The 26,710-nt window shown below is 38.1% G+C and overlaps 1 protein-coding gene across 1 annotated transcript in view; it reads left to right on the top strand.

The window, feature by feature from the left end:
- Positions 1-6,407: 6,407 nt before the first annotated feature.
- LOC117438523 (solute carrier organic anion transporter family member 4C1-like) overlaps positions 6,408-26,710 on the top strand; it is a 30,665-nt gene continuing 10,362 nt past the window's right edge. Inside the window, exons 1-8 of the mRNA XM_034074005.1 lie at positions 6,408-6,624; positions 10,760-11,023; positions 18,384-18,578; positions 20,614-20,710; positions 21,597-21,718; positions 22,606-22,721; positions 23,018-23,162; positions 24,963-25,158. Of these exons, the coding sequence (XP_033929896.1) occupies positions 6,408-6,624; positions 10,760-11,023; positions 18,384-18,578; positions 20,614-20,710; positions 21,597-21,718; positions 22,606-22,721; positions 23,018-23,162; positions 24,963-25,158 (1,352 nt within the window). The remainder of the gene's footprint in view (positions 6,625-10,759; positions 11,024-18,383; positions 18,579-20,613; positions 20,711-21,596; positions 21,719-22,605; positions 22,722-23,017; positions 23,163-24,962; positions 25,159-26,710) is intronic.

Genomic DNA, 26,710 nt, shown 5'->3' with positions numbered 1-26,710 from the left:
ATGCAATCTACATTACTGTGCTATGGACCTCTAAAGCAATCATTTTATCCATAATTCCTTAAAAATACATCATTTAATTCCTTCCTAGTTAAACAAGCCACTTACTAAAGAATCTTTGCAACAGCAAAAAAATCCTGTTAGGGATTAACTTCATAATTTGGCTACTGCATGTGTTAAAAAATAACACACAAAGGGATTGTTTGGATTTTTTCCTTACATCTATTTTTATATATCCTGTAAATTAAATCTACTTGATCAACCTGGTATTCAGTGGACTACTGAGCAGGAAAATTACTTTTGCTTTTATTTTTCAATTACAGCTTCTAATTTTTGTATTTGCTTTTGAATTTCACCATTTTGTAGTTTTTCTAGGTTAATAGAAGAGTAAAAGGCAATCACCGGCTGGAAAGATTAATTTTTAGAGCTTTATCTCTGCAAGACAACTTTTAAAAACTTTATTTGTTAATAGATTATTTTTTGATAGAGAGATTCCAGGGAATTCATAACTTTTCATGCACAAATTCTATTTTTTGTAATATATTTTAATACTTTCCAGCTTTTATATTTCCCATATATAATTATCATGACTAAGTTAAAAAAGACCCTGCCCAGAAATCACTCAAGGAAACATTATTTTTGGCCAGGAAGATAGTAGTTAGTGAATGAAATCAGACTTAATTCTCCTAAGCAAACAGAAGTTTTATGTATTTAGAAACAGGGAAAACCCTTGAAAATCCCATGGCAAGTTATGCTGCATCAATAAAAACATGGAACAGGACTGTGTAATTTCAGCTTTACTACACTTACTAGCAAAAGTTTCCTGTAAAAGGCTGCAACAGTTTGAAATATTTGACCCTAAAGACATTTCTAAAAATAAAAGCAATAAGTTCGAGATTCATATATTTATCTGAATATATACCTGAAATCTAGACATAAATAGCTAGCTGGTAAAATCCTTGTTCTGTTTGACTATAACTTGTAAAACTGCTACAAACTTCTGATCCCTTGAATTGCGAAGAATGTTGTAACAAACATCACAGCCATGCCTCAAAAACATATTGGACTTTTCAAAAATGGAAAATATCCCTGTCTCAGAAAAATCTGAGATTTCTGAGAAAACTCCCATATCTCTTCTTTCAGTGTTTTAGACAGGATATTCATCAGGTATAGCAATAAAACTGCCCAGATCTAACAATTATATGACTTTGTCACCGATTTTGCAGTGTTGAATCTAACATACTACCAAGTTTCTTTGTATAAACATTTCTTTCAGAGATTTTTTTAAAGCACAAATGGAGAGATTTGGTATATTCTCTAGATGAACAATCATAGGAATGCTCCCTGTTAGTAAAGAGGCAAAGTCAATAGTAACTAGAACTGTAACACAAGATAATTCTACCATCCCATCCCCCAAAAAGTCAGGGTTTTTTCTGCTGCTGAAATCTTTTGTTTGTGACAGATGACAGAATCAGAGTGGTCAAGGCCGGCAGGGACCTCTGGAGGTCATCTGATCTAACCACTTGCTCAAACACTACCTCCAGTTAGGTACCCAAGACCATATCCAGGTGCCTTTTGAATATTTTCGAGGAGAGACTCCACAACCTCTCAGTGAAATCTGTCCCAGTGCTTTATCAGCCTCACAGTGAAAAAGTGTTTCCTGACATCCTAGCAACACCTCCTGTATTTCAGTCTGTGCCGACTGCCTCTGGTCCTGTCACTGGGCACTATGGAAAAAAGCCTGGTTCTGCCTTCTCTGTATCCTACCTTCAGGTATTTATAGATGTTAATTAGATTCCCGACCTTCATCAGCCTGAGCCTACTATTCTCCAGGATGAACAGCTTTTGCCTACAGGAGAGATGGTCCAATCCCTTCACCAACGTGGTGGTCCTTCACTGCACTATTAGCTCAATTTTTCTGATGTTCTGGGGAGAACTGGGCACACTACTCCAGATGTGGCCTCAGCAGTGCTGAGCAGAAGTGATCTTTGGATGAAGCCAGTGAAACAGAATGAACATAGAGGGGGTGCGCATTTTAATTGCCAGATAAATGTTATAAATAAATTAAAATCAGAGCTATTTAAAAAAAAAAAGGAGTTGCCATCATGGTGAGCATCTAAGAGAGAAAATTTGTGGATTTACCTGTTCCTGCTCTGTACATGTAGATTTTACTTAACATCATAAATGATTACTACCTGCCTACCACTAGAGGTCATGTATTTGCTAATGAAACAAACTGTGAAGCAGATAAAATTGAAAATTTGTTTTTGTTAAAACTGGGTACCAGGCAGATATGAAACCAAAGAGACTGCCCAGTTGTCAAAAACACTGAAGCTAGTGTTTCTGAAGAGAAATTAAAGAATTAGTTCTTCTCCATTAATCTGTTCATTAAATTCCAAGAGTAGAAAGTAATCCATAGAATTTACTATGTGAGAAGTCAGTGACTGTGATAAGGGATTTGTCCCATTAGCTCTGAATATGTTTACTGGTCAAAGAACAGAACGTTTATAGAAAATAGGCAAGGTCTGATTAGAATTAAAAGATTATGGCATCGTGATAAAAACAGGAGATGCCTTGAGTTTTCACACTGAGGCATATTTATCAGACAGTTTAGCAAACGATGGGAACAACTATAGGAACTATAGGAATTCATTGTAGGATATTGGTTTAGCCCTAACCAAGAGAACAAACCTATATACACTTCAATGTATTTCACTGCAGGGTAGGTTGGTTGGACTTCTCAAGGATGAAAAAGGCACAAAAGTAAGTACAGAAGATCCATTACTAGGCAATCATTCAAGAAAATGTCTCCTTTGACATATATTAAAAACAGAGGAAAGTTGATATTGCTTCTTTGGGCCTAAAATTAGACACAGGGCAGATTAAGAGCTACATTACCTTAAATAACATAGGTACAAGATTTAAACAAGCAGAGAGGTTATTGCAGCATTGGCAGAAGTACATGATTGCCCTGAAGCACAATGTAATTTAGAGATACCTTGAGCTAGTTCACATCCAACAGCAGAAGAGTACACAGCTGTAGGACTGCTTTGTTCACTTTCAAAAGAATAAATGTGCTCAGAAAAGAAACAAAACCCGAACATTTTTGCATAAAAACTAGAAAGCTACACACAATCAAATTGCTGATTTTTACAATGTTTCCAAAACAAGCACAACATCAGGATTTAAATGGAATTCAGATTTTACTGGAAATATGAAACAACGAAGATAGTCAAGGGAAAAGATAACTAAAGTTTCAAATTCCTGGTTCTGCATGTCAAACAGGCAGGCTGATTTCTACCCTATTACGATCTCTCTGGGTGCTAACATATCCCACTCCACATGCATCTTGAAAGCAGGGAAATATACTTGGCAGAGGTGTTAACTACATCTTTAAATCCCACAATGTAGATAAAAATTCAAGAAAACCCAAGGCTTCTCTCCACTGGAAAAAAAAAAAAAAAAACCAAACAACCACCACCAACAACAAAAAAATAAAAAAACACAAACAAAAGAAAAAGGCAGACACAAAGAAAGATTATTCATTTAAAAAGGCAGCACTGTTTTCTCACAGCTTCCTTTGAGTAAATTCTGACCTAGGCCAAGAAACTGAAAATTATGTGGAGAAAGCTACCACAGTAGAAATAAAATAATCCACAGAGGAAAAAGATTTTATTCAGAGTGCCAAAATAACAGAAATAAAGTTGTGGAAGCATTTGACATCTGAAAAATTCAGCAAACACTGAAAAGCTGCCTGGAAAATTAGTTTGTTAGGATCCCAGGTAATCTACTTTTCATCTTATTTTATAGCTGGTAGAGTCAAAGGGAGCATTGTACTGACAAAATGTGTCATGTTTCTGGAAGATAATCTTCTTAAAATGTGAGAGTTGGTCTGTGAACCACTTGGCCTTTAAATGAGAGAGGATGGCTTTGAGATATTTGACAACGAATACCTTAAATATGCAGTTTTTGGTCTTATATGACGGAAAAACTCAATCACTTTTGCTATTCAGAGAATGGCAGTTCTCAGACTTCTTGAAAAGCAACTCTGTTTCTTAAACAAATCCATAGGTCTTATCTAGCATTCTTGTGGTGGGTTTATGTCTGATCAAAAATGAGACACCATGCAATCACACACTGCACGATGCAATACAACTCGAGAACTACTATGACTTCTGAGACTGCAGAAGCTGTAGCTGATCAAATACAACACTGTGAAGGTAGAATAAGGCTACATGTTATAACCCTTCCACAAATTTGGCAGTTTTTTCTTTAAAATACTTGCTTGCCTCTCTGCAAGGTATTCCAGTATGAATTTTATTATATTATTCTGAGTTAACTATCATTTTTTCCCCCTAGAATGTAGTTTCCCATTACAGGGAAAAAGTTCCTTCACAGGAACTTTGGATCAGGAAGACATCCTAGTTAATCTGTTTTCATATCCATATCCTAGCCATAATTTCATCTAGACTGGACACCACTATGATACCCTACCCAGTATTCATAAAAATACTGTTTGCTTCAGCTGAACAGGCTATTTTTCATAGTGAGCTCCATTTACTTCTCTTTTTCCTTTTCTTTCTGTCACCTTCCTCTGATGTTAAAACCAAAATCATCAGCTGGAACTGTGACAATTAAATGAAGATAACAACAAACCTAGCTGACCTGGCAGATCAAAGGAGGTTCTTATGTCTCATTAGCAGCGTAATAATTAAATAATTTAGTGGATTATTCTCACTACTCTAGCATGTAGGCATTGTAGTGAAGATCAGGATATTAGACCTCTCAAGAGGCTGTTAACTGGGGTGTATCTTGATAGCCATTTGAGGAAAACACACTCCAGATTATTGCCTGAAATTACAGTAAAATAATTTCAGGGTCTGGGGGCTGTCAGTGACCAGCAGTGGCACACTTCACTGAGGAGCAGCTGTCTGTGCTCCTGGAAGCTTGGATGGCTGCGGGGCTGGAGCAGTACTTGGGAAAGACCCTGAGGTGGCTGAGGTGGAGCGTGGGGAGGGCCCTATGTTCACCGAAGCCCCCAGGCCTTCAGCTCCAGCCACCACCAGCTGCCCCTGCCCACTGCAGCAGCAACAGCTGATTTCTCACTTGAATGAATACATAATATTCACAACATTATCTTTTCTAACCTACCAGCTTTCTTTTTGAAGAAGACCATCTCCACGGTCTTGAAATACTTTAATAAATATTTGTAAATGTGTGGTTCTTTCTAAAGAGCTGTGACATCAGGGAAGAGAGGACAGTTGAGAATTCATGAAGGTGCCCTGGTTTTCATTGTGAAACCAAAGCCACAGCTCATGTCTCCAGTTTCAGTCATATTTCACTTGTCCCTAAAACGTTTTGAACTCTTGAAAGGCAAAGGGCTCTTCCACAAATGCATACTAACCAGAGGGTAGCACTAGTGACAGGTAATTGATTCCTGGACTCCTTTCCAGTTGCTCTTGTGCAGATGGGTGAAGTTAACTCCCACTGTATGCAAACAGACTCAATACTTCCTTGAACACTCAACAAATTCTCATGGTCTGCAACTGAATTAACTTACTCAATGGAAGCTCCTGCTGGTGGAAACTCTGTGGTACAGTAGGGGAAATAATATTTCCAAAGGATGACATTTGCAGATATCCAGGGAGTTTTTGGTTGGAGATGGGTTTCCACACCCAAGCAGGTCATATGCCAGCTCTCTTGCATAAAGTGGGAAAGTACTCTATTGAAAAAAAAAAAATCCCTTTCAGTTTTTCCAACACTCACAAAGAACATCTTGAGGTGGGGTTGCTTTTTGTGGGTTTTGTTTGTTTTGGTTTGGTTTTTTTTTTTTTCTTTCTCGGAAGAAACACTATTTTTCAGGTGCTTGACTTTCAATTGTTTTCAGAGCAAACCTTTCCCGAATACAAACGTGCCCTTCTGCCGCGCAGCTTTGAACTGGCAGTAGGAGGAAGAACTTGATTGGATACAAGAACCCGAAATAGAAGAGAACCCGGCTCTCAACCCCTGGCCCTCCCGACGTGATAATGTCGGTCGCGCTGTGACCGTTCCATGGCTCCCTGAGCAGGGGCTCCCCACATCAAGGCGCTCGTGCCCGTGAGGCCCGCCCACTGCACCTGCAGCCGCGGGACAACCGCTGGCGGGGCCGGCGGTGACACCAGACGTAAGCGGGTTCGCCGCGATCTGACGGACACAGCCCCAGCAGAGCAAAGTATAGAGTGGGGTGGGGGTAGAGTGGGGTAGAGCGGGGTAGAGTGGGGTGAGGTGGGGCGCGGTGGGGCGGGGCGGAGAGGAGTGGAGCGGGACGGGCAGTCCTCCCCGATAGGAGGGCGAAAGTGCGGCCACCTGACCGCTCTCGTGGTATTTAGAGGATCGTTGCAGCCGGTGCAACGTGGGGTTCCGAGGCTGCCATGGAGGGTCGTGGCATCGGGAACCCGGTGTTTGAGCCGCCCAGCCCCGACGCCGGCCGCCAGCGCGAGGCGACCTCCCCCAAGGTAGACAGCGGCATCCCCACGCAGTCCGGGGAGGGGCCTTGCGGATGGGGCTGCTTTGCCCCTAGGGCGCTGCAGGTCTGCAACAACGCTGAGGGCTTCTTGGCAATGTACAGCCTGCTGGCCATCTTCCAAGGTAACCTTCTCCGGAGATGCAGTGAGGTGCTGCATGCCTCCCCACCTTCCTTGTGGGGCCCTCCTGCTGCCCTGGGCACATATTGCTCTCCCTTCTGGAGCTGTGGGGAGCCGGGTTTGGGGAAGGAAGGTGAAGAGTGGTGGTGGTGGATGAGGGGAGACAGGGTTCCTCCAGCTGCCTGAGTCTGGTGTTATTGCTAAAAAGTGGCATTAGTTACTAGAGGCTGTCTAGGGGAGGAAGGGCCTCAGTGTCCTGGATAGTACTGCTCTCTACTCTCACTTCCTCATTTTCTTATTTTCCCACCCACCTTTTTGACCACTGCCAAGCCCACGGCCCTGTCAGCTCTGTGCTTCATGCTTTGCACTTGTATACTGTTTCCACATTGCTCACATTTGGCTAGTGCACCTTACGTGCTGTGCAGGTTGAGATGGCTGGTCCAGGGAAGAAAACAAATGCTGCAGACTAATAGACTGCAGTGTAGTGCCCTAGCATGTGCTTTGCTGCCTATCAGTTAGAAAGGTACCTTAGCATGACTGAGTGGGACTTTGAGTAATTTATGTGGCTTTAAAGACATTTGTTTTGTTCCATGAATCCCAGTGCAGCCATTTTTAGCACATAGCTAGGGGATTAACCTAGAAGGGAACCTGAAATTTTATCTGCCTTTAATATCTGTTGTTCAGCTTCAGATATTCTTGCCCATATTTTTGCTTTTTTTGTAACAAGATCTGTTTGGGGCCTTTGCAAGCTATGGGCCTAGAAAGCAGTAATAATTGGATTAATGTTCAGAACCTTTCAGCTTCCTTGGACTATCTAGAAAAGAAAACTTCCTGAAAAAAATAGGAAGCTTTTAAGCTCATCCTTGTTGCACAAGAGACTGCAGTTGAGGTCTGTGGAGTTGGTGGGTCATGTAGAAAAAGAGATTTGGTGCTAGGAGAGCAGGCAGCCTATGCCAAAGACATGAGGTTATGGCTGTATTTCTGCCTGGAGCAGTAACTGGGATGGTCTGAGGAGAACCAAGCAGCAATATCATAAGAAACTCTACCCCGTTAGGATGACATGGATGTTGGTTATACCATTTACGCAGCTCTCTATCCTGTTATCTACATGTAGATGTATGGCAGACCTCAGAGAGGTACCTACCTAATGTAACTCAAATTTAGGGCCTAATGTGAGCAAAATTCTAATGCTTGTTTTGGAGGCTGATGTAGGCATAGGTATTACAGCCTTTGTGACCTTCTTAATTATATGTCATCTGTATTTTCACAAGAAGTACCCTTCCTTTGGCTAGATCATAGAAAGGAAATTGGGCACTGAATAATCAAGTTGAAACCCTTTGTGAGATGTGGAAAAAACCAAGAATATTTTCACACAAGAAATTCACTGCTGCATGTGAAACTTTGCAAATTCAGGGCTTGCAGCTCCAGAATTTAGATAAAAGCACTGGGGTTTTGAAGTTGTGTGAGTTACTACTGTACTGTAGCTTTCTCCTTCAAATTACAGAAAGCATCACTAAGGAAGATAAAATACATCTACAAAACTTGCTAATACTTAATATACCTCCAGGAAAGTTTATTTCCTAATGTGCTGAAGAATTATGAAATAATCCTTAACACGCTGTCGATTTATATAAGCTGTTACACTAGACTTTTTTACACAATGGGTGAATACAGTAGTTTACTGCAGAGACCTGGTACAAGTGTATAGGTTTTTGTATGTGTGTTCCTAACTGAAGGCATGTATTTATTACGTTATCTTCTAGCTGCCCTAGGAAATAAGTTGCTCTTATCATTAACATCTGATATGCTGCATTTCAACTTCTCATGAGATTGCAGGTGAAACTTAAATCTTCATTTTTAGATGTTTCTGTTTCAAGGACATGTGAAACCTGTATTTCAAGAATAGAAGACGCTACTTCGTGTAGAACATGGATACATGACTAATACCTGCTTTCTGTATGGCACTCACGGGTGCATAAATGTGTGATTGCATCTTGTCCATGCAGTAACCAGATATGCTGCAGTAGCAAAAAAGTAATCTCACTGTCTTGGGTACAAGCAATACACTTTTTTTGTAATGTCAGTAATAATGTTGGTAAATGAAATAACAGAACCACTGTTTGAGACTGGTCTGATCTAATCTGTCTGAAAACTTTGAATAGTACTAATACTTAATATGTGGACTAGATTTGCTGCTAGAAAGACTTTTATACTATTATTTATTTTTTTTCTTTTTTAATTGTGTGTCTGCAATCTACTGCTTCAAAGCCACTGTACTTTCAAAACCCGTAAAGTGCTTTCTGTTGAGTGGATGAATTAAAAATACTCCTGTTTCTTGTTTGACCAAATGAAGTTGGTTTATGATTAATCTAGATTTCATGGTTCAGTGCACGCTGTACCTAAACTTTTACCACATCTTCTAAACAGATGTGGCAGGGCAATAAGGGTTTGGATGATAGTTAAAAATAATTTATACTATTATTTAAGTGTTGGGATGTCCTTGGAGAATTTGTTTTTCAGATCAAGTTAGTGTCAGCCAGGTTCCATCTTTCCTGAAGAAACTTCAGCGGTTAATCATTAGGTGAATGGCAGCACAGCTCTCCAATGCAATCATTATATTTACTTTTTTTACAGATTAAATGTAATTATCCAGTAAGATTAACTGCAATGTTTTACAGCTTTTGGGATGTAAATTAAAAGTGACAACTTAAACTACAGGTAAAGACACTGTCCTGAATACTGCAGTTTAACCCTATAGGAATTTAAGTGTGATGGTCAGACTTACAGATAAGATCGTAATTGTTAATAAAAAGGCCACAGTAGGATGTTAGGAAACTATGATTATGCTGTAGAATAGTGAAGTGTTAGTTATGGTGTGCTTTTCACTGATAAGAGAATAGCTGGTTGATCACAGATTTGGAGTGGTATCTTTTTTAATATGTAGAACACTCTAGGCAGAACTGTTAACTTCAGCTTGTGTAGTTGCACTTCTGGATGGTGCAATGCTTGTTGAAAGCTAACTTAAATACATGGTTGTCCTCAGTCATATGTCATTCTGTTCTTAGAATGACAATAGAGAATTGTGTTTGAAATTTAGGAAGAGGAAGGATAACTGCAGTGTCTGTGTCACACTGCAGAAGCCTTAACCTTATTTGCAGCTGTGACTTACAACTTTTCTCCAGGGTGCATATTTTATGGGCACAATTTAATTAGACTACCATAAAGTTATCTGACAGCTAGAAAGTACAGTTATTCATTTCATTTGCAACAGAATCCTATTTGGGAGCTGTCAGAAGTAAACTCCTGAAAGTTTAATTACTTGGTGTAGGAAAATGTGAGGCATGATGGGAGATTCAAGTTAGTATCTAAAAACAACACATGTAAAAGATGAACAGTGTTTATAAGCATGCATTGACAGTTGCAGCTTCCTTGATTCTACTTCTGGATCAGTTTTTTGGAGTTCACCTGTGCTGAAGGGTGGCAGCTGGTGTAAGGTCTTTTCTCCAGGTTGTTTTGATACTTCTGAAACTTGAAGGTGCAGAGGGCAAACTTTTCTCAGTTAATCACCTCTGTTAACTCTGACAGTTGTATTGTATTTTTAAGTATGTTTTATGTTATAGAGGAAAGATGTCTGTTCAAAAGCTGCTTGGTATCTTCCCTTCACGGTGGCAGAAAGGAAATGTTTGACAGTCTTTATTTGAAAGCTCTGTCCTAAACTCTTCCACTGTAGCTTTTATTCTAATGCAAGTCAAACTTGACAAATTTTCTTTTAATTTGTACAGAATCTTATAATGCAATGCATTTTGTTTGAAATCCCTGTGCCTCAGACTAAATCTGGAACCTTAATACGTGAATGGAGTTTGAGGCATGATATTTTACCAGACTAATATTTGAGTATTGAATCTTTAATGCCCACAACAGAGAAGAAAATGGAATAGTTCTGTTCAGTTTGGCTGGCTTAAGTTAGCCCTGTATCATTCTACTACCTACATGGATTTTAAAGCTAATTAAATACCTTTAAGTATAGCTTTGTAAATATATTTGTTTTAACCATTCCCTCATACAGTGGTAACTTTACCCTTGCAACTTTATCAAATTAAAGTACCTTTGACTAATTTTTTCTTTTTTTTTTTTTGTAGGTATGGTGGTAAATGGCCTGATCAACATTAGTATTTCAACAATTGAGAAGCGTTATGAGTTGAACAGTTCACTCACTGGCTTAATCTCTGCAAGCTATGATATTTCTTTTTGTATATTGGCACTGTTTGTATCTTTCTTTGGAGAAAGAGGGCACAAACCACGATGGCTTGCTTTCTCAGCGTTTATGCTAGGACTGGGCTCACTTATATTTTCCTTACCACACTTCAGTAGTGGGAAATACCACTTTGGAACTAAACTTGAAGGTAAGATTATCCTTATGTTTTGGAAAGGATTTTAAAAAGTCTGTGTAGCTACCTGGTGCAACTTTTACTTTGGTGCAATATATTTTTTGTCAGAGTCCTAAAAATATCTTTAATCTGAAAATAAAATGATTCTGTGAAATCGTGAAGTTCAAGAGGTGTCTCTTTGCACAGTGGACTTATATTTTCAGAAGAGATCTGGGTGTAAATATCAGTTCTTGCTCGTAAGCAATACTTGAATAATTTTTTGTTTTTACTTGTGCTGATGAATGCAATTAAAATTCACTTTGTGTAAAAATTATCTGGCATTTCTTTGAATAGAAATGTGAGTTAGTTCAGTGATTGTCCCGAGTTCAGCTATAGGAGTAATTTTTCTCCTTCTTAGTAGCTGGTGCAGTGCTGTGTTTTTGACTTTCAGCCTGGGAACAGTGCTGATAACATGAATGTTTTTAGTTGTTGCTAAGTAATGTTTACTGTGACCAAGGGTTTTCTGAGTCTCACACTCTGCCAGGGAGGAGAGGAAGCCAGGAGAAAGCAGAGACAGGACACCTGACCCAATCTAGCCAAAGGGGTATTCCATACTGCAGCATGTCATGCCCAGTATCTAAGCTGGAGGAGTTACCCAGGATGGCTAGATCACTGCTTGGGTTGGGCTGGGTATCGGTTGGCAGGTGGTGAGCAGTTGTATTCTCTTCCCTTGTTATTTTGCTTATCATTATTATTATGGATTGGTAACACTAATGGTTTGTGTTATTACCTTAGTTACTGGACTGTTCTTATCTCAACCTGTGGGATTTAAATTCTTTCCATTCCCCTCCCCATTCCTCCAGGAGTTGGGGGAGGAAGAAGTGGGTTAGGGTTAGGATTAGTGAGTTCTTAGAGCGAGTAGCTGCATGGTTCTGAGTTGCCAGCTGGGCTTAAACCCTGACAGTGATGTAAATATTAAAAGAAAACTTAGATTTGGTCTTGTTGGAGGGTGACTATGTGTTGCAGTTCTTTTAGGCTTTGAACTAGTAAAGACATCTTGTAACAAGTTTCATGAAGTTCCTCTAATGCTGATAAAAACTTGTGGGTCTCTTTGAAGCAGAGGGAACAAGCAGTACTGAACTATACTGGACAAAGCAGTATTGAAATTGTGTGAGTAGACAGCTCTCAGGAGATCCTGCATATTTTTTTCTCATAAAGCCAGATTTTAAGTGTAGTGTGCTTTAATGCATCTCAGCTTAGTGGTACACCTGTAACTAACAAAGAAACATTCAGATATGTTTAAAGCAGGATGACTTACTATTTCAGGATTGTCTTAATTGTTATTGCAGTATTTAATCAGATTTATGCCTTAAGTGACTAAGCAGGGTAGTGCTCACTAAAAAAAGTAGCTGTTAAGCAATCTGATGAAAGGGTCTCAGTATTCTAGTGGTTGATTCTCAAATTAGTGTTTTTCAGGTGTTAGTCACATTGCACACTTCCATGAGCTGTCGAGGCATCAAGGATTAGTTCAGTAACTTTGACAAGCTATTGTTCCCCATCTAATAAGTGAGGATGTGAGGCAGAAGTCAATTTAACTTTTAAGGCCAAAAGGAAAAACTCTCCAGTGTTTGGAGACTGAGCAGATGATTACTTGTTGCTGGCTCTATTACTGTCTGCAGTTCCAGTATTGTTCTCCCTACATCACTAGTATGGAAGGGGAACTGAACTTAAAACAATACCAACTGGCAAGGTGGGAATCTGAAGGGAGATGGCCAACTATTGCAGATGATCTCTCTCTTGCCTATCAATTTTGGTTGAAATCTCAGAATCAGTTACAGTTGCATCAGAGATCTGTCTCTTCATCTGCCATTAAAGATGCTGAGGTGTGGTATCTTGTTAGGGATCATGCTGTATTTGGACTTTTGAAATCTAAAAGCTGTAGGAAGAATTTGAAATGGAGCATATACTTTTTTCTCCATGGCACTGTAAGCATGAATTCATGCTGATTTGACCATTGTAATGCAGCTACCAGTGCTGTGACTGTGGTGAGCAGATTTAAGGACTTAAGCTGACTTAAAATGTTGTCAAAGATAAATGACTATAGAGTGCAGGGAATGTCTGCACCATGAGAAATCTCCAGGTGCTGCATAACAGCATCCTTTAACAGTTAAGTAAACCACAGTGTACGATTTTATAGGATGTATGATTTATGTATAGTTCTGATGATGAAGCATCTAAACCATACATTTAACTGCAGAAGTAAATAGGACCACACCCTGAACGCTTTCCTTGTAAAGTTCTTTGATGTTTTGTATTGAAAATTTTGAACAGTTCCTAGTTGATTACTTGAGTATTTTTTTCATGTGTCATATGCGAGTACAGTGAGCTTCACCTGCAGGACAGCTTCAAAGTATGGTTTAGCCCGGTATTTAATATGTTTGCCAGGTTAATTAACAGATCTTGTCTGGAATACAAAATACATCTAATGTTCAATATAAGGCTGACAGACTTCCTGGAATTTAATATTTTACCTTGAGATATTAATTTAATTTTGAGTATATACATATCCTACTCTACAAAACTATTCAATTGCAAATATTTATCACAGTAATACTTTAGATAGTTTGTTTTCTATTGAAAGAGTAGCTAGCCAATGGTCTACTTATTTACAGAAATTTTTAGCAACATCAAATGCGTCTTATCGCTAGAAAAGCTTTAGACTCCAAATTGTAATGCAGATGTAACCTGCTGTTTGTTCTGTTTTTTCAGGTTACATAGGGTCTTTAGTGATGCAGCAGGCTCTGATATTGACAGTCAGGAGCTCCATCTACTGGTTTGTCTGTAATGAAACCGTTTGTTATTGGTTACCCATACTACAAAGGACTAAAAACTGCCGATGCTATAAGCAGTGTGCTTTTAAACTTCTATCTTGGATCTCATTGAAACATATTTAAACTTGTGAAAGATGTCTGTTACAGTAAATGTGAAGTGTAGATCTTCACTTGACACAAGGAAGATAACTTTGTTGTGAAGTAGGTCAAGCACTGGAACAGCTTACTCAGGAAAACTGTGCAGTCTGTTTTGGGGTGGCTTTTAAGACCTTGCTGGCTGAAGTCCTGAGCAACTGATCTGTATTTTGAATTGACACTGTTTGGATTAAGTTCGACAGTAGGACTCCCTGATATCTCTACCAACCTGAATTATTCCATAAGTCTCTTCAGTAACAGGATGTGAATGACTTATTTGGGAAAAAAAAAAGAGCTGTCTTTGTTAATAACAAACTCTAACCATTTGAGTTGAAATGTGTGTTGTGTGATCTAAGAAGAGAGAGAATGATTTGAACACTTTTCTTCAGTTCTCTATCCCACTGGAGACTCAGGTGATAGCCAAGTCTTTTAGGGTCTGAGAGTGAATCTTCTCAGAAGGGCATTAATTGATCTTCCTTCCCAGAACATGCCAAGGGCAATTTAAGAGTTTGTGTACTAATGGTGAGAGAATATGTGTGATGTCCTGCTCTAATTTGACATTGTCAGTATATCTGTGGTTTTTCTGTTGGGTTTGCTCTCGGAAGAGACTATAATTAGTCAGATAATGGGTAGTGCTGCTCTTCTCTGTGTTGCTTGGCCTAATTCTCTATAGCACTTAGATGTGTTGTAATACTGTAACATCTGCCTTTAGAAACAAAGACTAAGTCTTCATTCAGCATGTCCATTGAAGCTTTGAGTTTCCTATTCAAGACTTAAAGGTGAGACATATTTCTGTTTATAAAGGAATGGAAAACAAGCTGTTCTCTGTTTCTCACTCCTGGTAACTCTGAACTGTTCCCTCTCTGCCAAAGGACCAAAAAAACCCTCACACCTGCTGGCTGCAGTTCAAGGTACAAAGAAAACCAAGTCAAGAGACCAGTTTTAGGTCTAATGTAATTGGTAAAGCATTTCACAGTTGGTTCTACACTCTTGCCTAGTATGTTGTATTAGATACTTGGGGATATTTTGGCCTTTGCATAACATGACTTCAGGTAGAAAATTTAAAGCTTGCAAGAAGACTTACAATGACTAGCTCTGTTAGATAGTGTTGCCTTTAATGCACTTCTGCTCTTTAAAATGGAAGTCTAATCCACTGATTTTTAGAAGGAAAAGAAGCTTAATAAGAAAATCTAGTTAAAAATGATCAGCTGCCCATCTTAAACTTCTCCCATGGTTTCGCTTAGCTAAGGTTAGAGTATCTTGGTTGTATAAAAGGCAGTACCTTGTCACCATTGTTCTTCTGACAGCAGCAAACAGGCTGGTGGATCTAATCCAGGTTAGGTTTAACCTGTGCCACCTTAAGAATCTGCTTAAACCTTTGGTACAAGACTGGTATTCTTAGCTTTGTGGTAAATGATCTTTGCTTTTGAAGTGTTTCTTGGGAACATGAAATATAGTCTATGACTCCAGTCAGCAAGTGCATGTGTACTTGTCCACTTAAAAAACCCCAAGTCTGGTAACAAATAAGAGTATGGTGATTGTATTAAAGTGCATATTAATGTTTTTCTTAATTTTGTAGTTATACCTGATTATGTGATTCTGAAAACAAAGTAATGTATTAAACTTTTCGCCTCAATGTGAGGATAAATTTCCTAGGGCATATAAATTGAAGAGCTAGAAAAGTGAAAGTGTCTATAATCAATTAGTTCATGTCAGTCTAAAAGCCTGAGACAGTGTGAGTGGAGATGGGAATTCATGAAGAGCCACATTCTATCAAGAGTTTGATTTATATTACCCTACACAACCTACTTATTTTGGGAAGATCAGATTAGGCTACACTTTAGTCATTATCATCATTTGTGGTATTTTCTTGCTCTGCATTACTTGTTTTCTGATGTGTGCATTTTATCTAGTTACTATTGTTTCTGTACTACAATAAAATACCTAGCTAGATGCTGTTTTAGGCTAGCCCAGTAAGTACTGGAGGCTAACTTACAACTGCAGGTATGTTGCACGTATATGTGCTGCACATGAATACATGTATGTTAATAAGATATTGCAGGACATGTTTGTTTTTTTTTATAATCTATTTTAGATCCTGTGCATTTAAATAGCACAAAGCTAACCTGATTTGAAGATTTAATTTCTTTCAGAAAAGATGAATCGTAGAATTGCATGTTGGGGTTGTAAAGGACCTTAAGATCATTTAATTCCAACCCCCTGCCACGGGCAGGGACACCTCACACTAAACCATATCACCCAAGGCTATGTCCAGTGTGGCCTTGACCACTGCCAGGGATGGAGCAGTTCCAGTGCCTCGCCATCTTCACAGTAAAGAACTTCCCCTGTTTTAAGTTTAAACCCATTATGCCTTGTCCTGTCACTACAGTGCCTGATGAAGAGTCCCTCCCCAGCATCCCTGTAGGCCCCCTTCAGATACTGGAAGCTTCTCTGAGGTCTCAGCTTAGCTTCTCTTCTCCAGGCTGCACAGCCCCAACTTTCTCAGCCTGTCTTCATATGTGAGGTGGTCCTCTGGCCCTCCTCTGGACTTGTTCCAGCAGCTCCATATCCTTATGTTGAGGATGCCAGAACAGTACGGCAGGTGAGGTCAGATGAGAGCAGAGTAGAGGGGCAGGATCACCTTCTTTGGTCTGTGGGTCACGCTTCTTTTGATGCAGCCCAGGATATGGTTGGTTTCTGGGCTGCGAGTGCACACTGAAGCTGGCTCATATTAAGTTTCTCATCAGCCAACACCCCGAAGTCTTTCTTTGCAGGGCTAGTCTGAATCACTTCCTCACCCAGCCTCTAGCTGTGCCTGGGATTGCCCTGACCCAGGCGTAGGACCCTGCTGCAAAAGAAAGCAAATAGAGTATATTTTCCGTTTATTGTCAGAACCTTTAGTCTTCAGAGTAGTGATTCAAAATAAGCTGTTCCCTGTGTGGCTTCTGCATAGCATTAAAATGAGTATTGTTCAAAATTGGAAAGAAAGGAAAATTTTAATGATTCCTTTGCTTGAAGTGAGAATTTTTCATTGCTCTATATTGGCTGGTTTCTGTACAACAGCACTGAGTTGCCTGTTGTGTGCAACATGATTTCACTTCCACTGTGGTGGTGTTCCTTCAGGAGGAAGCCATAATAAAGCCCATGGTTGAATTTGTAACATCCATGTCGACAGTTCTCTTTAAATATTTGCTGTGTGGCAAGCACTTCCTTATGGTTTATATCCTGTGAGACCAAAGTGTGGACAACTTAGCCCTTTGTTTGCTTAAAGTCAGAAGTGTTTTTAAATGTAAAATAACCTGAGAAAAATCATGTCATAATTTTGTAGTAAAGTATAGAGAACTTACTGGTGTACTTATTTATCTGAAGCATACTTTCATATATTTGCTCAATGTGGCTTGTTTCTACCACACTGACGGGCTTGTCCTCTTTAGTGTTGTGTGCTTTTCTGTTGACAAACCTGAAAAGAGCCATGATGCTCCTTTGATTTTGTCCCTGGGGTGTCTGCTACTAAGAGTGCATTAATAGCAAGGGGAAGGATAAGAGAAAACCTACTTCCTGGCTTCACTCTTTTCCATCCTTACAGTGCCAAGCATGACAGGATCAGATTCAGCCTCAGGCTGTTATACCTCTGCTTCCCTCTTTGTATGTGTGACAAGTTGAAAAAGCTTTACATTAACTTCTCATTCTGTACATACAGCAGTGTGTGCTTCATGAGTGTTAGTGGTATGGGATTTTATTTGTTTTGTTGTGTTTTTTTTTTGTGGTGGGTTTTTTTTTTTTTTTCCTGGAGAAACACTTCTCAAAAGAGTGTATGAGAAGAGAGGATTATCTTTGGTTGTGACTGACAACTACACTTTTCTCTCCAACAGTCCAGCTACACTTAGGTTTTCTGGACTGTTCTGTCACTTAAGAGCAGAAGTTTTTAGTGCTTTCAGAATCATTAAAAAGTACAAGAACAAAATTGTCTGTTTCCTAGGAGTATTCACTACCCTGTTGCATGACAATTTGACAGGTTTGGCTTTCTTTGTTTGTTTTTCATGTTTGGTCAATAATGCTTTCAAAAAGCCAAAGTGTTTTAATAAGCCTATTTTATACGTCTTTCCTTTCTGGTAAGGAAAAAAAAACTGAGACATAATAGTTTTTCTTTTGGGGGATGAGATATCACTGTCAAATGGGGTATATTACTAGGCCTGAAAATGCTAATTGTGTGCAGTGTACGTAATCTGTATTTTAACTTTCAATATAGGGTTAATTTTTTTTCTATGTGTGCTTTTTTTTTTTGGTTGGTTGTTTCTTTTGTGTGTATTCTTTTTTTCAGTTTTTGTTTTGTTTTGCTTTATTTTGTTTTGGTTTTGTTTTTGGTTTCTTCAGTTAGACTGCAACAAGCTTCATAACAGAATTTTAAAGTCTTGCTCTTTGTCTTTCAGACACATGTCAAATTCCAGGAACAAGGTCTGTTAACTTCACTTGCAGTGCCAGTGGAGTGTCTTCACTTTCCAACTATCTGTATGTCTTTATCCTGGGACAGCTGATGCTGGGAGTTGGAGGAACACCACTATATACTTTGGGTACAACTTTTATTGATGATAGTGTCGCAAAACACAAGTCTTCCCTTTATATAGGTAACTTTTAAAACTACACATTGTCTGAATAGGTCATAGCCTGCAATGCCTTTGAAATGTTTTTATAAATTTCTCTAATTAAATCTGTCTTGTCATTGTTTACTTAGGTGCATGAAGTGTTTCTATATCAGTGTCAAGTCTTGTGAATATTTGTTCTGTGGAGTGTGGTAATGCTACTTTGTACCTCTCTTGCTATTTTTTCATATCAGTAACTTAAGGTGATTAAGTAGCTATTCTGGCCTGCCGTCCAGAACAGAATGAGCTGTAGAGAAAGTTTGGTCTTAGCATCAGTCTTTGAAAACTCCTGGATCAGGCTAGTACTCAGGCCTTACTGTATCCTGTATCAGATTTATTTATTTACCTTCTAACAGTAATCTGTACCCTCAGTGGATGTGCACTCCTGTGCATCATGTGATCAGTGCAGTTCTCTAGCCACATACAAATTTCGCACTTCAGAAGGAAATAGTGGAAGTATCTTTCCTTAACTGACAGTTTAGAAACATGGAGAATGTGTCTTACTGCAGAGCTGTTTGAAAACAAAGGAACAGTGTTCCTTAGCAGTGGTTTTTAATTTTTCCTAATCAGCATTCTTTTGGTTATGTGCATTTTTACTGCCAAGTTCACTGTAGTATAAGTGTGTTTTCTATTGGTATGAAGATGTTTACTATTATCCCCATTTTAGGTGTAAGCTGGTAAAAGTATGTTAGCTATACTGGTAATTGCAGGAGGAATTCAAAGCATCTTAGATTCCAGGACTGTTTTCCAGACTAAATCAATAATTCTAGGAGGCAAAATTGAAATCATCATCTATTTGCTTACAGCTCTTGCTTAATTGTTCTAGACAAGCCACTTCATTTGATGCCAGGAAATAGAATAGTTGCACATGTTAAATCTTAAATAACAAAGACAACTTTTATTTTTCTTATTTCTTTATATCGAGAGAAAAGATTACACTTTCATTTGTTTCCTCTGAGGCCAGTGAATTAAATAGAGCAGAATTACAGATGTCTGCATGATGAGGGGATTATGAAGTAGCCTGAAAACTACTAGGAGAATGCTGTCACTGTTCAAACTTAAAAATAACAGACCCATACAATAAATTCATGCCTGCGCAATCTTCAAACAACTACTGAGTTCCAAAGAACTCCATTTATATATATTCTGTCCAGTATAACAGAACTAAAATGCAAGTGAGTGGACAGGCAGCTACAGTAGTCCTTAATTCTTTTACTTGCTTCTGTGCAATGTATTGAACATTTAAAATACATTGTGTTGCTTTGCCTAATGTGAGAATTGTGCAAGGCAGCAAAAAGAAGCAAACTAAAACTTTTTTTTAATGTCTGTAAATAGCTGTTAGCATCTTAAAATGTAAGCTTGCAACTTGTAGGTTGGTAGTTTCTCTTCTGAAGCTGGTTGCATCTTCGTGAGTGTTCTCTTGCTGAACTGATGTATCTGTATGTAAAGCCAGTAAAACGTTGAACAATTCCAAATGGTAATCTAAATTGAATGGTCTGTAGGAGGTAATAGGCACCTTCCTAGCTAGGTGTGATGTTCTGTAGATTGAATGTGGACTTTCACTGGAAAGATCCTTTCAGCATGTCATTATTTCCAAAATATAGGAAAACCTGGGATATGTCAACTGAATGTTTATTTTACTTACTGGTGCTTAAAAGTCCCCTTCTGTGTCCTTTCCTCCTCTTGCACTCCTTCCCCACCCCAAATCCTCTTTCTGTCTACAAAGCATGAAATAATACTAAATAGCAAGGAAGCAACTTTGGAAACAACTGAGAAATTCAGATTCTTCCACCTGAAGAGTTGCATCAAACTGAACCTTTGAGTTACAGCTTTTAATGAGAGCTTCAGATTTTCTTGTTCAGAGACAAGCAAAAACTTTGTCTTCTACATGCTGTAGTTGAAGTATGACAGTAAATAACCAGGTTGAGTTATGGAAACCATTTGGTCTGAAGCTGATTCAGGGTGTTTTAAATCAAACCTTTAAAAATGTGTGGTGAACTTGATGTATTTTGTCTTCTAGGAATTGGTTATGCCATGTCCCTGCTGGGTCCTGCTGTTGGCTACGTCTTAGGAGGACAACTACTTAATATTTATATTGATATTGAGATCCCAGAAAGGCAGGATACAACTTAGTCGTTTGCTTTCTGTTTTCTTTCCCTATTAATTCCTATTAAAAATCTTAATCTTTTCTCCATGTAAGGAGGAAAAAGTGGTTTTGTTTGGAAAATACTGCATTTTCTAGAGCTTCTTTAACTTGGTAACAAGGGCTTCTAGCAAATGAGCTACTTCCCACAGTGTGTAGTCATTCCATTGTTTGTGAAAGTTTCTTTGTAGTGCAAATACTTTGTTCTAGCTTTTTGAGATGCTAACTGTTTTAAAGCTGATTAACAAAAAATGCTTTATCTTCTGCTGAGTTGCTAATTTAAGGTTAGGTTGCAACTGCTGATTTATTGTGCAGAAAGTTTCCCTGAGATGGGATATGGGGAGTAGGATACTGCTATTTACCTTCTGGGGAAGAACTTGCTAAAAAAATTACCAGTTGAATAGTCAAAAAATGACAAACTGTATTACTATCCAGCAACTTCATTTGTATTTTTATTTCCTCTCTTTTGGGGACTTCAGATCAGTCCAGGGATACTTTGAACTTCTGTATTGTCTTTCACTTAACTCACTGACTTTGATTTTTTCTAAAAACAGTTTTCTCAGTATCTTCATGCTGCAGAATCTTGAAATCAGGGTGAAATAGTGGCTTTCAAATCAGAATGAATTTGAGTTGAAAGCTGTGTTTGGTAGAATGCAATATTATAATAGAGTTGGTGATTGTGCTTTAAAGAAGCCACCAATAAATTAAATATATGCAGAAAACAAAAAAAAATACAAAATTAAAATGCCTTCTGTTAAATTAGTGTTTAAAACAAACAAAAGATCTAGCTCACTGACATCTGAAATTGCTGATTTAAAATCACAAATTGTAAACCTACCTTTTGCAAATTATTTTTCCAGTACAAAGATGGATCCAGATGACCCACGTTGGCTTGGAGCATGGTGGATAGGATTTCTTGTATGCTTTGTCGCAACTTGGCCTCTTATAATACCTTTTTCATGCTTTCCAAAATACCTACCAGGTAAACATTTAACAATAATGGACTACATTAGAAGAGTTTTGTTTTACTTCTGGGTTACAGGCTGCTGGACTGAGTGATTGCTCTTTGTTTCTGTTTATCAGTTAACTGTTTTTTGGCTAAAACCTGTGATAAATACCTTGTTTCCAATATGCAGCCTTTAAAATAAGCAAATTAGGGCTTTGTGTATGTAATGATGTATGGTAGCACTGGAAACCAGTAGAGCACGGAAAGTGATGGTCCCAATTTAGAAGGTGCTTGCAGCTGAGCACCCAGGACTGTATTTGAAGATACTGTGTTACCCATCAAGAAACTTAGGGAAATTTCATTGATTTAGTGCATGCATGCATGCATTATTGTCTTTGACTCTGTTGCCTTGTTATTTTGGGTGGAATAATAAGACATGAATCAAAGTATCCCAGAGCAGTCTTCTAAAAAATAAATTTAATACAATTTCTGTTCAGGTAGTTATTATCTAGGAGTCCTTTGGAAGAGCATCTAAAGGAATGTATTGTGCTTGCCTGGAAAGAGAAACGATGGAGGAAAAGAAACAATGGAGTAGGGGCCTGGAGAGAATGTGAGGACAATTTAAAAAAAAAATAAAATTGAATGACTTTCTGGATAGTTTTAAATTCTTAGGATATTTCTAATAATATCTTCTTACAGCCAAGGCCTTCTAATGGAAGCATGATTCTTTCAGCCAAATTCTTCTTTCTGCAGCAGTACGTTGCTGATATTTTTATGTATCCATACCAGTAAAATACTCAAGAATACCTAAAATGTCTGAGCTAATTTTGTGAAGGAAAATAAACACTTTGTTTTTTTTGACTTCAAACCCAGGAGCACGGGTTTTCAATGTTTTTGTTGTTGATAAATGTGTCCATTTGTAGGAACAGCAAAAATACAGTCTGAAAAGATCTCTGAAACACATGATGATGGAAGTGAGCTGCTTGTTGAGACTCAGAATATTGGAAAAAGCTTTAAAGACTTTCCCATGGCTCTCCTGGTAAGGGAATCGTGATTTTTACAAAAACTGATCTATTCTGAGAATTATTTTTTTTTCCCAGGTAAAGCATAAGTGTTGAGAAAGGTAGCTGCTTTTTTGTGTTGTGATAGGTAAGTCTACAGTGCTGCTGATAATTTAATGCATATTCATTTTACTGCTGCTTAGGACTGTTAAAGTAAGAAAAGCATATTAGTGAGGTTCCAAATGAGAGTATCTGCTTTAAAATATAGTGACTTCTAGTTTACATGGTACTACAATAAAATAACTTTGAATGTAATACTAATTTCTCCCCATAGATACTGGTGAAGAATCCAGTGCTTATGAGTCTAATAGTAGCCAGTACTTCAGAAGCTTTAGTTGCCACAGGCTTTGCCACATTTCTACCAAAGTTGATAGAAAATCAATTTGGGAAAACATCAAGTTTTTCAGCAACTCTTGCAGGTAATGTGGCTTTTCATTTTTACATGTTCAATTCATTTGTGCTGAGCACCTCATTAACATTATAGTTTTTATAGGCATCTTGTCAAGATATTGTGAACAGACTTACATGAAATGCAGTTTCCATAGCAGAAATTGTATTTTTATATTTCCTTGCCTGTCCTGTGAGATTAAGTCACCAAGGGTGCAGGTCTAATCATTGTCTGATAGTAACCATAAGTTATTCCTTCTTCTTGTTAAAAAAACATTTATTTTTTCCTGATTAAAACTCAGCTGAAGGAACATTATTCCTTAGTCCCTACTGCCTATGAAAAGCAGCTGGAAAAAAAGCAGTGCTTACCACAGGTAAGCCAGGGCTTGACCTGGTTTTTCCATTCTTCAGTTCTACCATGTTACAGTGAGATAGCTTACCATAAAATGGCTAATCAGGTTCTATTATAAAATTACTGTGCAGCTGCTTCTATGGTTGCCTTATTGTCCTTTACTCCCATTATCCAGTATGCAGACCTAAGAGGTAGAACAGAGGAAGATTATGAAAAGATGAATATTGAAGAAACAAATGAAAAAATCCGATGGAAGAGGTGTACTAGCTAGGGTCTTATGATTAACTCTGACACAATTACCTCTGAAGAACAGCATCTAGATCAAGACAGATAGGCCAACAGATGCTGACAGTGTGGCAGACATAATATTTCTGGAATATGTCTTGCTAAATTACTTCAGCTGTATAGTGCCGCAATGTAAGTATATGCTAGTTGAAGTGTTCTAAGAGAATTATCTTTGGGAGATACTTTCTGAATTACTTATTTCCCTGGATAATACCAGATAGTACTTTCCCTATTCAGACATCTTAGCTTCAAAATCGAGTATTTGCAAGGTTTGCATGGAAATTCATTGGATTACATGCTCAATTGTTAAACAGTAATCAGCAGTAAAGTGGAAAACAGGATATTCCTTTGTCTATAGATCTATACACTATTGCCTATAGAATTTCTGAGTGGAAAATATTGATAGCATTAACCAAATGTACACTTTGAATGCTTACATTAATTTTGAAAGCTGGCTGTACCTGAACTAATGTTGAGCTAGCTAGTCTCAGTGTTACCAATGACTGTGTTAACTACTTAAAGCACCTTTGACTCTGTGTATGTGGCCTGTGCAGTTCTGCCACTGTACTTGAAGTGTCTTTAAAAATAGCTGTCTCAGGTCACTGCATGTTAAACTGAGTTCTGTGTGGTATTGTAGATTAACCATAAAATTGCTCAGATACGTATCTGGACTAATAATAGTACGAAGAGGATGAATCACGGGTTATATGGACAGCAAAACTGATCCACTGATCTAGATGCCTTATTGTGTCTTGTGCTGTCTCTTGTATAGCGGTGATTATGTCGTTTTATTAAAAAGTTCAAAATGTGAATGTATAACAAAGAACATGAATGTGAAGAGTGAACTGAAGCAATGAAAGAGTATTACCTGTCTTCATTAAGTGGCTCAGAGATTCCTGCCCAATATGTAGTACCCTTTAAGTAATTGAGTTTTGAACTTGAGTTTTGGATGACTTTAAATCAATTATGCTATCAAGTTGAACTTCTGGAAAGATAATGTGAAGGCAGAATAAATTGCTCATGCTAACAGTTTCTAGTATGATGGCTTGAAAATGACATCACATGGACTGCATCTTAAGATACAGGTAACTTCTGTGATTTTATTTTTTTCCCTAGGATAAAATTGCATTTTAAATTGCTTCACTAATTATATCTTTCGTTTTTATGTAATTGCTGGTGTCTTGTTTTCCTCTAGGGCTTGTATTAATTCCAGCAGCAGCACTAGGCCAAGTCGTAAGTGGCATCTTGGTTTCCAAGTGCAAAATGGATTGCAAAAGCATAATCAAGTTCATGATAGGCACTTGTTCAGTGGCCCTACTGTTAAACACAGTGTTTTTGTTTGCTAAATGTGGGAATGAACCTTTCGCAGGTGTCTCTGAAACATATAATGGGTAAATATATTTTAATGAACTCTTGGGTTTGGTGATAAAGTTTAAAATAAGTAAGCTACATCAGAGAATGCAAAACCTTTAAAATGTCATATATTGCCTTTATGTATGAAATGGAAGTGCTTTATGAAACTCTAAAACCTTGTTCATGGAATCTTTATGTAATAGATGATTAAGAAAATGTAATAATACATCGCCTGTAAAATGTGCTGAGCAGGCTGGTCCTGCTTGACAAAAATCCCAGCTTCTGTAACCATTTTAGATGTAGCCATGGTATTGACTAAAGCTAATTTTCTAGCTCTGAAGAAGTAGCATGTCTTCTTGTATCTGGTTTTATTAACCACCTCTTGACGATCTTGGCAGTTTTCAAATCTGCTTGTCAACATTTTCTTGAGAACCCTGAGGTGAACTGCAACTTACACTGGTTGCAAATTTTTTCCCCAGAAAAATGAAGACATTATTGTAGCATCAGATTCTAGCATATCTAGCCTCCATTCACAGTGAAAGGTATATTTTTTCCTCGTAAAATGGCTGATAGAGATAGAAATTTAATGCCCCAGAGAGCATAGCTCAGTTGACCAACTTGAAGAATAAAATTTGTGTAGTAATATAGCTACCTGAAACATAATTAAAAATACTTTTGCCTAACATGTATAGGAAGACTTCTCAAAAAAAATGTGCCTTCCCTTAACATAATTCTCATTCCTTATAAGAATGTAGTGTATTGTGCATCTTTAGGCATTTGTAGGAATTGTAATAGAAATTGTAGGATGAATGTTCTTCCTGTTTCTGTGGGCAAAGCTTATCCTGGAAACTAGTACAGCAGTGGGGGAAAAGAGTCAAAAAAGAGAAAACAAAAATGAAGCGAGATTAAAAAATAAATATCTGCTGTGATAAGCAGTCTTTAGAGAATGGATTTCTAGGTCTGCTTGTTTTAAAACTTCAACACTGTATGTATGTGATTACATCATTATTGTAAGCACTATGTTGTATAAAATGTCTAATCTTGCCTTATTAAGGAATTAATTATAAGATTATGGTTTCTCAATTCGCATAGTTCTAAATAGCACACACTTCCACAGTGTGAGCAGTGTTTAAAAGCAGAGGAAGGTAGATAGCTGTGCCAGAACTGTGCTCTCAAGTGGTCAGTTACTCTGTCATGAATTGACAGAGCCAGAGGCAACTCCAGCTGTTTGAAGGTCTGCCAAAGAGCCAGATGCTGCTGTGCAAAATAACTCTAGTAGACTGGTAGCTAGGGACTAGCTGCCATTTGAAAAAAAAAAAAGGCATAAGTATGAGCAGCCTGCTGTGTAACTTACTGAGTAACTTACCAGTATTATTTTGTTTTCCCCAAATCCCCCATTTTAGCAAAGGATTAGGCAACACTGTCTTGTACAAAAACTGAAACTGGAAGCTATGCTTCAATGCATAAAAAGGCATTTGAATCCTAGGATGGGGAAGAGTGTCTCTGCACTTTACTGACACAGTAACATGAAGTATGCAATGAAAATACAATGGATGGGTTGAGGGGGCAAGTTAGTTTTGTAACCTCTAA

The sequence above is a fragment of the Melopsittacus undulatus genome, unplaced genomic scaffold (genome assembly GCF_012275295.1).
Source record: "Melopsittacus undulatus isolate bMelUnd1 unplaced genomic scaffold, bMelUnd1.mat.Z mat_scaffold_42_arrow_ctg1, whole genome shotgun sequence".
NCBI classification, from domain to species: Eukaryota; Metazoa; Chordata; class Aves; order Psittaciformes; family Psittaculidae; genus Melopsittacus; species Melopsittacus undulatus.
The sequence above is the reverse complement of the archived record's forward strand: the minus strand, read 5'-3'. Positions and strand labels throughout refer to the sequence as shown.